The sequence below is a fragment of the Coregonus clupeaformis genome, unplaced genomic scaffold, assembly GCF_020615455.1.
Source record: "Coregonus clupeaformis isolate EN_2021a unplaced genomic scaffold, ASM2061545v1 scaf0132, whole genome shotgun sequence".
Taxonomy (NCBI): domain Eukaryota; kingdom Metazoa; phylum Chordata; class Actinopteri; order Salmoniformes; family Salmonidae; genus Coregonus; species Coregonus clupeaformis.
Genome location: NW_025533587.1, coordinates 158,678 through 172,403, shown reverse-complemented (window position 1 = coordinate 172,403; position 13,726 = coordinate 158,678). Strand labels below are relative to the sequence as shown.

Sequence of the window (13,726 nt, the reverse complement as noted above, 5' to 3'; positions counted from 1 at the left end):
ACCTTTGCCCTCACCTCAGCCATTAACCCCAACATCAGGGTGCTGCAGCTGGTAGAGGATCTCAGGGTAGCCCTGGAGGGCCAGGTGGACCAGGAGGAGCATGAGTCCATGAGCAGACAGGTCCCCATGGACACAGCACACACCCTGTTAGATTGGCTGGAGAAGGGAGGGGTGAGTAGCTTCAACACAGCCTAAACTCACTTCACACACTAAACTGGCTAGTGTGGTGTATTTATTCAGGAAACCTTGTTACTGGGTTCTATTGAGCATATGAACCATCTTTCAGAAGGAGGGGGGATTATGGGGTGGAATAGAGACAAAAATAACAAAGTGATAGTGTTTGTGTAGGAGACAGAGAGGGATAAAAAGAGAGAGACAGACAGAAAGCGAGAGAGAGAGAATAAAAGAGAGAGAGAGAGAGAGAGAGGGGAGGAGAAGAAAGGGAGGGAGAGGAGCCAGCTGGCGTGGTCTGAGTCGTAGTGCTGCAGTCTGATATTAGAGACTAGCCACTTCTCAGCCTGCCTCTGTCTGGGCTCCAAAAAACACAGCCAGGGTCCGACCAAGACACAGCACACCATAGGGTCCCCACTACAGTCTCTCTGCAGCAAGAGAGAGAGTAGGAGGGGAAGAGGAGGAAGAAGCAGATAGAAGGATTCAAGGGGATTAACAGTGATAAAGTATATTTCTTTCAGAAGCTCTGTTAAGTTTCTGAGCTCCTCTCTCTCTCTCTCTCTCTCTCTCTCTCTCTCTCTCTCTCTCTCTCTCTCTTTGCCAGGATAAGTTACAGTGTAGAGTTTGAGGAAGAAAATAGTCAAAGCTACAATGGGCCAACAGAATGGAGTATAACATAGATTTCTATAAGCATTTTGCCTGGCTGAAAAGGGTAAGAGACTTTTTGAGGTTTCACTTTCATGCTTTTCCCTGCTTATATATCTGTACTGCATCTGTATAGAGGAATCTGGGTATTGTTATTGTACACAGACAGGGAAATACCTTGCATACTGGAGATGCACATGGAGAAAGACTTGTGTTGTGGAGTTGTTCATTGTAACACAGTTGATTGATAGTACAGACTCATCTGTTTTGACCGTAAACTGGAAAGTTCTGTGTCATAGTAGTCACCTGTTCTATTGTCTGTCATTTCTGCACCTTCACAGAACAAGGCCCTTCAATTAACAGTTGGTATGGGAAAAGCTTGGCAATTGTTGAAGAGCAACAGGTAGCATTCAATAAAACATGGTATCCAGAGCATACATTTCCATACCTTTTTTATTTTCTTGTTCGTACTGGTCCCCCATGGGAATCCAACCCTGGCATCTACCAACTGAGCCACACAGGACCCAACTCTCCCTGCGTTTCTTTACTGTGCAGGAATAATACTTATACCCGAAACTCTGCAGGCGATTGTGATTGGATGAGCTTCTACATAGCCTTCATACATGGCACGATAACAGGAAAACTTGATTTCCGTATAGTTCAATTAGCAATATGGCTAATCTGTCAATCCATTTGTTGAGGAACTTGTACTGAATTTTAATGAACAATGTGTAGGCTAATCTGAGTCTGTGGCTGAATGGAGGTTATCTAGAATAGGAGGAACACATTTAAATGTGTCACTAACTGGGAAGCAGATCTGGTATGGTGAGCGTGTGCACCAGGCTTAACCTCTTTCACGGTCCCAGCGGCCAATCAGCAATCAAGGTATCAGTGACCAATCACCAATTAGGGGCAGGAAACATGTGTCAGGAGATGTGCATGCTGGGATGCGTAAAAGGTAAACACCAGACAGGTCAAGAGATCATAGTACCTGAGGAGAATAGATGAATGTATGGGCAACATGTGTTTCACTTCAGACTTTGTCCTTTGGGAGGTACAGTACAGGAAGCACCTGAAATAGACCTGATATGACTAGACTGGATGTAGTTATGATCAGCCCATTCCTGAATTCTCCTTCACCATCTTGTTGTCATTAGGGAGACGTTTTTAGCTCTTTGCTGGCTGGTCCCATCTGGACCTCGTTGTTACGGGTTAACTTGTACACGAAATGGCCTGATAGATGATTATATACAAAGGCTTTTTCTCTCTCTTTTACCAAAGTGACTTGCTTATTTGGACTTTGTTTGTTTACAGGATGATTATGTTGCGCAACAATGTGTTATTTGCAGCACTTGAAATAGCTGAAGAGAGAATGCATTTGCATATTATTTTGTTCAAAGATATATGGCTATATGCATACTTCGTCTTCTTTTTCCCATGATTCTTGAAGGAAATTAAACTCCAACCAAATACTGTGGATTCTGAATCTTCAAAAGTTAAATCTGCAGAGTATTCTTACATAGTCTATTAAATGTTTAATGGTATTTCACAATAACTATAAACCACTTGAGCTGGCTGGCTCAGCCTCACAGTCGCTGTGCCACAAACTTTCCATGGTTGTGGTTTACAAAAGTCTGGATTTCTTTATTATGAACTGCTAAGCCATTATTTAGGAAGGCCTGAGGTCTTGCAACCTTGGTCGAGTAGCAAATATCAAATTCTTAGAATACTAAAATGTTCAACAACATTTGATGAAAGCTTAAGAAGCATAAACCTCTTACAGAATTCCACACTCACGACCTTCTCACCCCACGGCCACAATAGGTTATGTGAAATGTGATACCAATGCTGTGTGTGTGTTCTTGTTGTACTCTCCAGAGTCTGAGCTTTCATTTCAGAGAGCCCTGGTTCAAGGTAGAGCTGACACAGTGGATAACTCCTCTCACTTCACAGTTGTACTTGTACTGACCACATATTGACCAGTAACTGACCGCTCCTCTGTAGGTAAACCAGCAGTCCCCTGTGAACGGCGAGACTAACCAAGAACGGTTGACACGCTTAGAGGGAGACAAAGAGTCTCTTGTCCTCCAGGTAAGATTACCTTATGTCATAAACAATTTATGCATGTGTATGTTTTGTATTTGCCATAATGCATTTGTGTGTTTGTATGGGATAGAATATAGTGTATTTTTAGCTATCTGTGTCTGTAGGCATGTGTGTTTCGCTGCACATTGTCATATAAAGGAGTTGTGGTAATGGATATACCCCTCATCTACAGAAATTATTATTTCAATTTGCTGAAGTTGAATCTCCTGAGATGAAAATGAGCCGACTGTAATACAAGAGGATACATGACACTGCATTGGCCCCCTGGTGCCCTCAATAAAATATAAACAGTAGTAGCTCTATCATGTATCAGTCATAAGAAAGGGAGGAAGAGAGAGAGAAAGAGGGAGAGGAAGAGAGAAAGAGGGAGGGAGAGAGAAAGAGGGGGAGGGTGGCAGAGAGAAAGAGAGAGATTTAGAGAAAGAGAGTAAGACAGAGCGAGAAAGAGAAAAAGCGCGAGAGAGAGAGAGAGAGAGCGAGCGAGAGAGCGAGAGAGGGGGCTAATCCAGTGGTTTGCCTTAATGACGGTGTTGTTTTGTTGAACAGGTGTCAACAAGAGTTAGGTACAAGGGCAGTACTTCTTAAGTGTATATATATATGTGTGTGTATATATATATATATGTGTGTGTGTGTACACTAGTTCTCAGGGCTGTTGAGTAAGGGCTTTTCTACAGTCAGGTCCAGACTTGCTGGCTACAACACACCTCTGTTTGTTGGCAGGTGTGATGTCTTGTTGTTGCGTAAAGGTCTCATGTACACACTAACACGTTCCTCCACTAAACTCAACCTGATTGGCTGGTTGAGCCCTGCCTTTTGTAACCTTTTGCTAGTTTGTTTTCTCAACAGCTTTATCTATATCATGAGTAGGGCAGAGCCGGCCTGATGAGCTGAACTGAGAAAAAGGACAAAGAGTCATTCATTCAGCTTTGGAAATATTTGCACTGTGTAATCTGGCAGTGTGAAAGGTATATCAATTAAGGAGCTGATATGTTGTGAAACGGATGGCAGGCAGAGAGAGTTGATTTTAATGACTTTGAGAAAGTGCATGTGGATGTTTGGGTTAGATAACTTCCCAGGTCTGGAGGAGTAAAGGGTGGAGCCAGGAAAAGGGGAAGAAGGGAGAGAGGGAAGGCGGGAGCAAAGGGAGAGAGGGAGAAAGAGAGTGTGGGAATGAAGGATGAACAGAGGTCAAGGGGGTTAACAACATTGAAAGGAGGGGGTCAGAAATGTTGAAGTGTTGCTGTCTACTCGTGTGACTGAGTTTCTCCTCCATTCCACACACACACACACACACACACACAGGTGAGCGTTCTGACAGACCAGGTGGAAGCTCAGGGAGTAAAGATCAGTGATCTGGAAAGTTCTCTGGAGGAACACCAACACAAGCTCAACTCTACAGAAGAGATGCTGCAGCAGGTAAAGACCTCACACACTGGTGCTCTTCCATTCAAACAAACCTTTGAACCTCAACCTTATTCACAGTCTCAGTTTAGACTGGCTTTAGTATGATATCAACTTCCTCGTTTTGCATGGTTACCAGGTTCACTTCCATATGTAAAGTTCCCGTTTCTATTCAAACTGGGATCTGAATCACAGCAACACAAATATTATGCGTTCTCCCTTAGACTAACATCTTGACATTTGCTTTATGTATGTAAAACGCTTTCATGTACTACTTTGTATTTTAAGACTAGCGCACATCCAAGGCAAAAACCTCCTCATACACTGGCTTATATTCAGTCCCTTAGTAGACTAGATTTAGACATGCTCTGTCTCCTAGCAGACTGTCTAGACATGCTGAGTCTCATGGTAGACTGCCTCCTAGAGAGTCTAGCTTCCCAGGAGGAAATTCCTCCCCGAGATTCCAGTGAGCTGGGCTCTAGATCTCTGTGACAACCCAAATATTTAGGGCGGTCTGTTCCCATCCAGGACTGACTCTTGGAGTGGAGCGGCCATCTGCTCTGCTCTAGGGCTGGTCTGGTCTGCTCTGTCTGGGCAGGTGTGCACAGGACCAGGACCGTAGTCAGTCACACCCCTAACCACCCAGATGAGGTCGGACACATCGCCTCAGGCTGGGAGAGAGGGAGGGTTGGAAAGAAGGAGTGAAGGGACAGAGAATGATAGAGAGAGAGAGAGAGAGAGAGAGAGAGAGAGAGAGAGAGAGAGAGAGAGAGAGAGAGAGAGAGAGAGAGAGAGAGAGAGAGAGAGAAAGGGAAGAGAAAAGGTGTAAAGGGACAAGGATTGTAAAGTGGTTATCCCACTGGCTATAGGGTGAATGCACCAATTTGTAGTCGCTCTGGATAAGAGCGTCTGCTAAATGACGTAAATGTGCCCTTGAGCAAGGCACTTAACCCTAATTGCTCCTGTAAGTCGCTCTGGATAAGATTGTCTGCTAAATGACTAAAATGTAAAAAATGAGAGAGTAAATGAACTGAGAGAAAGAAGTAGTGAGAGAGAAAGAAGGGTGGGAGGGAGTCGAAGAGAAAGGGGGAGTGCTCTGTCATCAGTAGAGGTGGTGCGTCCATGTCTTCCACTCCTGTGAGGTGCAGTATAGTTCAGGCTCAGAGTAGACATGGAAACTCAGTCAGAATCAAGGATCCTCTTTTCAACTGAGCTAAGATAACTTAATGACAGCGACATCTTTAGCCTTCATGCATGAAAAGGACAATCGTCAGTCCATACAAACTGGAAAATGAGGTAGGACAAACTTAGCATGCTTGTAAGCGTTTTTGCTACAGTATATCATCCTTCCAAGGAGAGGCTTTCAACTGCTCCAAAGTTTCCCCTAAAAAATTCTGTATACCATGCAGACTTTGTTAGACTGTCTTCAAATGCCTTCATTGCATTTCATTTGGTAGCCAATGCAAAGGCAACGGCAACCTGGGGCAAATTCATTACTTTGATTCTGTTGCAAACAGTTTATTTAGCAGAAGCAAAAGGAATGAAACAGGGAGGGACCTACCTGAATTTGTCCAATAGAAACTTTAGTTTTGCTCTGTTTGTTTCCTTCTGGTTCTTAAACGGTAAACAGTTTCTGTAACGAATACACCCCTGGTTAACTCTGTACAGCAGGGTTGATCTGAAGGGCCGGGTTTGTTTCCTTGAGACGTGGTCATTATGAGGCTTTGGACATGAGCCGCAAATCTCTTACTAGTGACACAGCTCTAATATTTTCAATGTGCACTCTCCCAGAAACATCCCAGAAACCCAACCCTTTTCTCTTCAAAAAAGTTAAATGTTTTAATGCCAATGTTGGACTGCCTCAGTGCTTTGGATATTTTCTTTGGACCTTTCTAAGGCTGCGTTTACACAGGCAGCCCAGTTATGATATTATTTTCACTAATTGGTCTTTTGACCAATCACATCAGATCTTTTCACATCAGATCTTTTTCAGAGCTGCTCTGATTGGTCAAAACACCAATTAGTGAAAAGAAGATCAGAATTGGGCAGCCTCTGAGACTTTGCACCTGCCTGAAATCAACCTAATTATCTATTGAGTGAAATTAGGACTTTCAAAGCAGACAGTTTTTCTGATAAAGAGGGATAATTAGTGGCCCAGGCAAGGTCCTAATCAGCATCATGTTTGATTGATAGCAATCGTCATTCAAATAGGAAGGCACTTGCTGAGCCTCTACAGTACTTCTATTTGTTGTTGTTGTATGGGAGCTGTGCAGGGTTCTGTGGGCTCTTTCATGCTCACCTCTGCATGCTCTGTGCTTCTGTGTCTGCCTGTGAGAGGGGCAGTAAAAATAGTGCCCAGAGGCTGTGTATATTTAGCCATGTGGACAGCAGAGGGTTTGTCTGACTTTGAGAGAACTGAGCAGAGCTAGACGGTAACTTCTTTAGTGTCCAGAGTAGAAGTTCTGTTTGGGCTTGGTCTGTCTTTGTGTGTGTGTGTGTGTGTGTGTGTGTGTGTGTGTGTGTGTGTGTGTGTGTGTGTGTGTGTGTGGTCTCTAACCATTTGTATGATTGGTGTGTTAACACGTCTCATCTGGTGGCAGGAGTTCCTTAGCAGGACGTCACTGGAGAGTCAGAAGTTGGATCTGATGGGAGAGGTGTCCTACCTGAAACTAAAGCTGGTGGACATGGAGGAGAAACAGAATCATGGAGTAGAGAGGCAGCACAAAGCAGAGGTAAGGACACACACGCACAAACAAGGAAGGGTGATGAGTGTAATTCTAAGCTTAGGTATGATTGAGGTGGTCAGAGTTGAGTCCCTGAGACAGATTGTAGCATGTCTGTGATTTCAACTGACAGTTTGCTTTTTTTAGAATAATGTTGAGCTTAAACAAGTATAGGGAAGTTGAATTCCGTCAGGACTTTTTCTAAGGGGGTTTGTTTATTTCACATCCCTTGTGATGTATCTCTGTTTAGTAAAGTGAGCTTTGCTCGGACATGACAGGAGTGCATGTAGAAGTCCTGATCATGTTTTGGGAGACCCAACCATGTAGTCAGCTGCTGACTTTTTGACAATCATAAACCTACTCTAAAGACAGAGTAAAATGTACTATACCCTCTTGCTGGACTACCTAGGAATGAAACTACTCTCCATGGAGTCATAGCTCTGTGTTTTAGTTCAACCTGAAATGTATGTTTGCTGAAGCCCATGTGGTATGTTGGGTTACCTACATCCATTACCACATGTAATACCACGGTAAGGGCCAACATTTTCCTCAGAACTATTGCAAAACTTGACACAGTAACGTATGTAGTTACCATCAAAACATGGCTTGTCAAAGAGCCTTTGTGCCCCAGAGTACATCCTGTCCTATGTAAAGCCGTGCTGGCATGATGGATGACTGGGTAAACCTGAGGGTGAGTAGGCTTTAACTCAGCGACAGGTTTAACGTTTCAGTCTAAAGTCCTGATGTTGTTGAAATCATGACTGGCCCATTGTATGAGCTGCAGAGGAAGGTGGTTAGTGTTAAATGAGGCGATCCCACCCCCCTTTCAAGACCGGGTAGCATAACACTTTAGACAGGAAATTATCCATACCTGTGGTTTGTAATGTAGAGGATGTTCATTAAATTGGACAAAAATGGGATTCTAGGTTTAGTAATGTAAGGACATGTGTTGCAATAGTCTCTTTCTACTCTGGTCATGTATACACTACTTTCCCTATAACAGCTGTCTGGAGAGAATTACACATCTGCTTTGAACATTCCACTGATGTGTGACCATTCAAGCATACACAAATGAATATGCACACACACACACACTTTGGAGGCCTCCCTGCAGTGGAGTGGAGTAACTAAGCTCATGGTTATATATAGCTGTGGACAGCACTCCATATATCTGTCATATTCTCTATACTGGACACCATGTGATACTTCCACAGTCCAGGCATAGCGCTATGGTTGTTTACTCTAAATATGAGAACATGCCCTGCTCTAATGGACTAGACTCTGTTCCTCTGTGCGTGATTAGGTACCTCTTATTCTCACTCAAGTAGGTCAATAACATATTTACCCTGGCCAGACGACTAATTCACAGGCCCGGAGTGTGTGTTTAGACATAGCAGAGCTGTGTTTCTTATTGTGGTTCACTCTGACATATAAACCCAAATCACTGTGCGTCTTAAAACTGCTTTAAACATTCCATCTGTTACTTTATTAACTAAATGGGTATAGAAAATGTAGTTAGTATATCGTTGAGGAACACCACACAATTCTTCCCTCTCTTATTTTCCTTCCTTCGCTCTCTTCCCTCTGTGTGTCAGAGTGTAGTGAACTTGATTAGTGAGCTGCAGGAGCAGATGTGTAGGTTTCAGCAGGAGATCAATAGCAGGATCCAGGAGAGAACTGGACAGGCTGACAGCAGCCCACAGGAGGCCCGCGACACTGTATCGATGGAGGCCCAAAACCCAGACCAGGGGCTTGCCTGTGATGGTAGCCCAGAGGAGGTGCATGACAGTGGGCTGGAGGTGCCTCCTGACAGGCCTGACGTGATCCCATTCCCAGGCGTGGAGAAAAGCTCCAGTACTTCTGAGGAGCAGTGCTGCTGTGGAGGAGAGGGTGTAGGCAGAAAATGTCTGCATGACATTTGACTCTAAGCATGTAGTGGTCCCATCACTCAGTGTATGGAATGATCCCAAGGCTCTGACACTTAAAACTGTGCTTGCACTAAGGAACCCCTCACCACTACACTTAGACATACATAGTTCATGAGACCTAAACCCAATGCAATCCCGAGAAGTGTGTGTGTATATAAGGGGGTTGATGCATGCACTGTACTGCATCATATTTAAGAGGCATTTTCATTGTGGTGTTGTGAGAATAGTTTGCAGATAGAACCCAGGTACTCATGGACTAATTGATAGTCTTTCCAGACTATTAAACAATTCATTATCTGTTGTATATTTGTGAAAATGATGTTTATAAGTTGTATCTCCTCATCAATGTCCCCAGGTCATACTTCAAGAGCTCAGACTTCTCAAGGAGAAAGTTGACTATCTTGAAGACCAGAAGTCCCAGTATGAGAGGAGACTCAAAGCAACAAAGGTAAAACAAACACACATTAGCCTACCTCATCTCCTGTTATGTCTAGACTGTACTAGTAGTGTCCATATTCCTCTGCTAACTGCAGCTTTCCTAAACTCTGTCCAATCTGCTTTTCTGCCCAGTTAAATGAGTAATTCCCAAAAGCTTATTTTCTTAACAAATCTGCGGACAATTTTCTTTTTAAAAATAATTTAAATGGTGGTACAGTCCCTTCGTGGTGGTTTCTCTTGGCGGCTATACAATACCTTGGTGCACACCCCATTCTCTCTACCTGGCTCACTCTTTCACTCCCCTGCATTCTCTCTACCTCTCAATTTCTCTTTTCCTGTACCTCTTCATTGAGCTATTTTTAACTTTCACTCGCTTCATGTCTCCCATCTGCTTTTTGTTCATTATGTCTTAACTTCAGTCACTGCTACTGTAACAAAGCTTTCCCTAAAATGACAATTCTTTACAATATTCTCAGGCTTAAAAGTGTGGTCATGTTGGTTGCAGTGCCTTGTTGTGTTACTGTGAACTTCAGTGTGCCCTGTAGAAAACATATAGCCTGCTCTGGAAAGTTGAACCAGCCAAATAATGTATATATCTGCTTTAGTGTTCAGGCTTGAGTGTGTTTTTTTTAAGCATTTTACTGCTCCTGCTATAACATCTGCTAAACTGTGTATGCCGCCAATAAACTTTGATTTGACTTAGTCTCCATCAGCTGTGTGTGTGTGTGGAACCATGTGGAGGTTTTTGTTATGAATGTGTGGACTTAAACTTAGTTTGTCATTGTGTGTTGTTTTTCATCTTTCTGAGAGTAGAAGTGTGTTTTTAGCTTATGCATGCTCCGGATCTTACCCCATCCCCCTATCACACACAGGCAGAGATATCAGACCTCCAGCAGCTCCTGCTCAGTAAGAATGCTGAGATAGACAGCCTGCACACACAGCTCCTGGCCAGACCACCACTGTCCACTGAGACCTCAGAGAGAGGTAAACACACAAACACTTCTTCCAACCTGCAACACTTTTTAATACAGGGTTTGTTATTCTGCAATGAAGGGGTTGTATGTTCTTTCTTGGCTACTAGTCTGTATCCATTTTTGTCACTCATGGATCAATAACATGCTGCAACAGTGGTAGCAAAAGGTGTGTGCCTGCATGGGAGTGTAGTGTCTAACAATGGTTCTCTCTCTCCACCTTGCATCATTTCCACTGTTAGAGGATATGTACAGGAGAAGGCTCAACAACAAGAGTAAGCCTTTAACACTACTTAACAACTTTAACACATTGCTTTCAACCTCACCATCTTATCCCTTCCCTTAATGCACACTCCTTTCCCACTGTCTTTCATACCCTGTTGTGGGGCTCCAAGAAAATTAAACCCAGGAATGGACCTTGGCTTCGTCTCTGGCTGTCTGGCAACATTTTATGAGCTCACATTTCTTCAACTGAGTATATTGAATCACTGATCAGAATACAGAATTTCCACTGGGAAGGGACTCTTAATGTCAGCCAACTGGTGTTGAGTACCATAACCTTGATATGGCATTGTGCTCTTGCTACTAGAAGTATAGTTGAGTGATTTTTAAGTTTCATTTTCAGAAGATGTCTTTTCCATTGCCCATGGCTGCCTGACAACTTTCTCTACTTCATTTCTGCTTATTGTATGGGCCCCTAGCTCATACTGTTGATTTTCCCTGGCTAGATGAGACATTTTCCAACTGAGAAAAGCTCTGCTCCATCTATTGTACATATCCCTACTATATGCCTAAAATGGGGTAGAAAACAAAAGATTGCAAATAAATTGTCATTATGGTACTGTGTGCATAAGGTACATGGTGGCAACTACAGTATGACTCCTCTTTCTATAGACCAGGAGCTCCAAAGGTTAAAGACCGGGATGGAGACACTGCTGGTTGCCAATGATGAAAAGGTGAGTAGGCGGCTGTCAGAAAAAGGTTACTATGAATGTATGTTTGTCTCTCTCGGTCAAGTAGTGAGCTGGAATTTGGCATGCATCTCAAAATAAATCATTGAACAGTGTGATCCCACTGCTTTGTATATAGTTGGGTACCATTGTATACATTAAGCAGTGTTTGCATACACAGCACGGCCATCATCATTACTGTTTGGATGGCAGGGGCTGCTGGAAGGTCGATGGTGTACGTAACCACACATCAGTAGCACCACCCACTGCCATTTATAGCACACTAGGGCTTTTGTACTCTTACAGTTGCATGGGTGGAATCCTGGATCTTTGACCACATGGGCATCATGCCTCATGCGCTAGTTCTATATCGTGGAGCTCCGCCCCATAGGGGAGCTCTGCTCCTATTGGTTTACCCACTGCCCTAAGGCAGCATCAGCCTGAGACAAAATTATGCACACACCTGCAGCCAATAGGAGTACAGGTGTCCCTATGAGGGGGGATGCCTCCCCTCAATCAGCCTCCCTTTATCTTCAGCGACTGGACTGGACTGAAGAAGCCAAGAAGAGACTAAGAGAAGACTCAGGAGGAAGAAAACGCCGTCGATTTTCCAGATCATCGACGTCGTCCTACAATGAGCACACCAAGCTTATCCATAGGGTAATTATTTAACAAAAGCTCTTTTCAGAGCTCAATGTCGCTGTTCCCCTTGGTGGCTGTCGACCCCCCCCCGACTTATGTTTTGTGGGTTGAGGGACACAGCACGCCAGGGATGGCCTCATTAATCCCCCCCTATGCGCCAGCTGCCCCCTCCTTTTTTGAGGGAGAGGAATCAGCGTTGGGCATTTTTAGGGAGGATATTCCTCTTGAGGATGTGCTATCAGTGTTAGCCTCAGCTTCTGAGGCATCATCTGAAGGCGCTGACTCAGGAGATGACAGGGCTATTGGGGAAGAAATGAATATTCTATTGGAACAATTCATTACACTGACCCAGATGTTTAACACCCCTTTTCCCTCAGGAAAGTGTGAGGTCATTTCATCCCTGGATGATGACGCCACAGCCTCTCTGTGCTCTGAATTTTCAGGTCTCATTGAGTGGGCTGCTAAACAGTGGGAGATTAAGCTGCCCCCCATTCCCTCCAACCCGGAAGTGGACATGATGGAGGGCGGCCGTTACTCAGCTTGGCGTCAGACGGCGGCCTCCAGCAGCAAGGGAGCGGTCCTTGCCCCCCCCCCCCCCCTGCAGCGCCAGAGGTGCCGACCATTCCGCCGGCGAGAGAGGTCATTAAAGAGTCATCCTGGCATCACCCGAAGGGCGGCCAGAAGAGACGCCGTTTATGACGTGGCGAGGGGGAGAGAACGGAAGACGGCGCAGCGCCTGGTGTGACTGAGCCCACTGTTCCCCTCCACCCTACTGTTGAGGGTATGGAGGAGAATGTTTTTTGTTGATGTGTGTAATAAAGAGTTGGCTCTACCTGACTTTGTCAAAGAAAGAGCCCCTTTTCCATAATACATCCGAGAGCGTTCGACCTTCCTCACTCTCGCTCTCTCTCTTACCACTCGAGTGCAGCTCAGCCCACCACGGTGTGTTGCTGAGCGCACACATAAGGTAGGTATAAAAAGGATATTAATTTTAAGATGTTACCTTATGAAGACCTCACTTTACAGACTCCTAGGTGTGCTGTAGTGAGTGTCTCACATAGCAGGCTGCAGTCTCAGTCATATAGTGACAGGATGATGCAACCGCTATTCGGGGATGGCGCACTGTCTCAGGCTAAGGCCTCTGTCAGTGCAGTTCAGACCCGTGCTACATTCAAGGAGGGCCGGAATACTACGGTTACGGGTTTAACCAACATATCGGCGGCCCCGTTTCTCTCAGAATGCGCTGATGCTCACCACACTGAGTTTAGCTCAGCCCACCAGGGGTGCAGAGCTGAGCACACACAGGAGGTGAATGTTAATAAGGTATCAAGGCGCCGCCTTGTGTTACCTCATAGAAACCTCACATTACAGACTCCTAGGAGTGCTGTAGTGAGTGTCTCACATAGCAGGCTGCAGTCTCGGTCAGACACTGACATGATGACACAGTGCGCCATCCCCAAATAGCGGCTATCGCAGACTAAGGCCTCTGTTAGTGCGATTCAGACCCATGCTGCGTTCACGGAGGGCCCGATTACCACGGTCACGAAAGTAACCAATGTATCGGCGCCCCCACCTCTCTTAGAACGCGCCAATGCTCACCACACTGAGTGTAATTCAGCCCACCAAAGGTGCAGAGCTGAGCACACACAGGAGGTGAAAGGGAAAAAAATACCAAGGCACCGTCTTAGGTTATCTCAAAGAGACCTCACATTACAGACTCCAAGGAGTACTGTAGTGAGTGTCTCTCATAG

At 44.7% G+C, this 13,726-nt stretch overlaps 1 protein-coding gene across 10 annotated transcripts in view; it reads left to right on the top strand.

The window, feature by feature from the left end:
* The first annotated feature begins 1 nt into the window (after position 1).
* The window catches only part of LOC121557020 (liprin-beta-2-like), a 38,011-nt gene continuing 24,286 nt past the window's right edge, over positions 2 to 13,726 (top strand). For 2 of the 10 annotated variants that reach the window (XM_045213631.1, XM_045213630.1), the window contains exons 1-9: positions 2 to 171; positions 2,821 to 2,907; positions 4,225 to 4,338; positions 6,924 to 7,055; positions 8,642 to 8,938; positions 9,330 to 9,422; positions 10,285 to 10,396; positions 10,626 to 10,658; positions 11,278 to 11,339. In XM_045213631.1, coding sequence (XP_045069566.1) covers positions 109 to 171; positions 2,821 to 2,907; positions 4,225 to 4,338; positions 6,924 to 7,055; positions 8,642 to 8,938; positions 9,330 to 9,422; positions 10,285 to 10,396; positions 10,626 to 10,658; positions 11,278 to 11,339 — 993 coding nt within the window. In that variant the 5' untranslated portion in view covers positions 2 to 108. Of the gene's footprint in view, positions 172 to 775; positions 884 to 2,820; positions 2,908 to 4,224; positions 4,339 to 5,461; positions 5,620 to 6,667; positions 6,756 to 6,923; positions 7,056 to 8,641; positions 8,939 to 9,329; positions 9,423 to 10,284; positions 10,397 to 10,625; positions 10,659 to 11,277; positions 11,340 to 13,726 lie in introns of those variants that run through there. The other 8 variants (XM_041870904.2, XM_041870905.2, XM_041870906.2 and 5 more) reach the window with 8 other exon arrangements.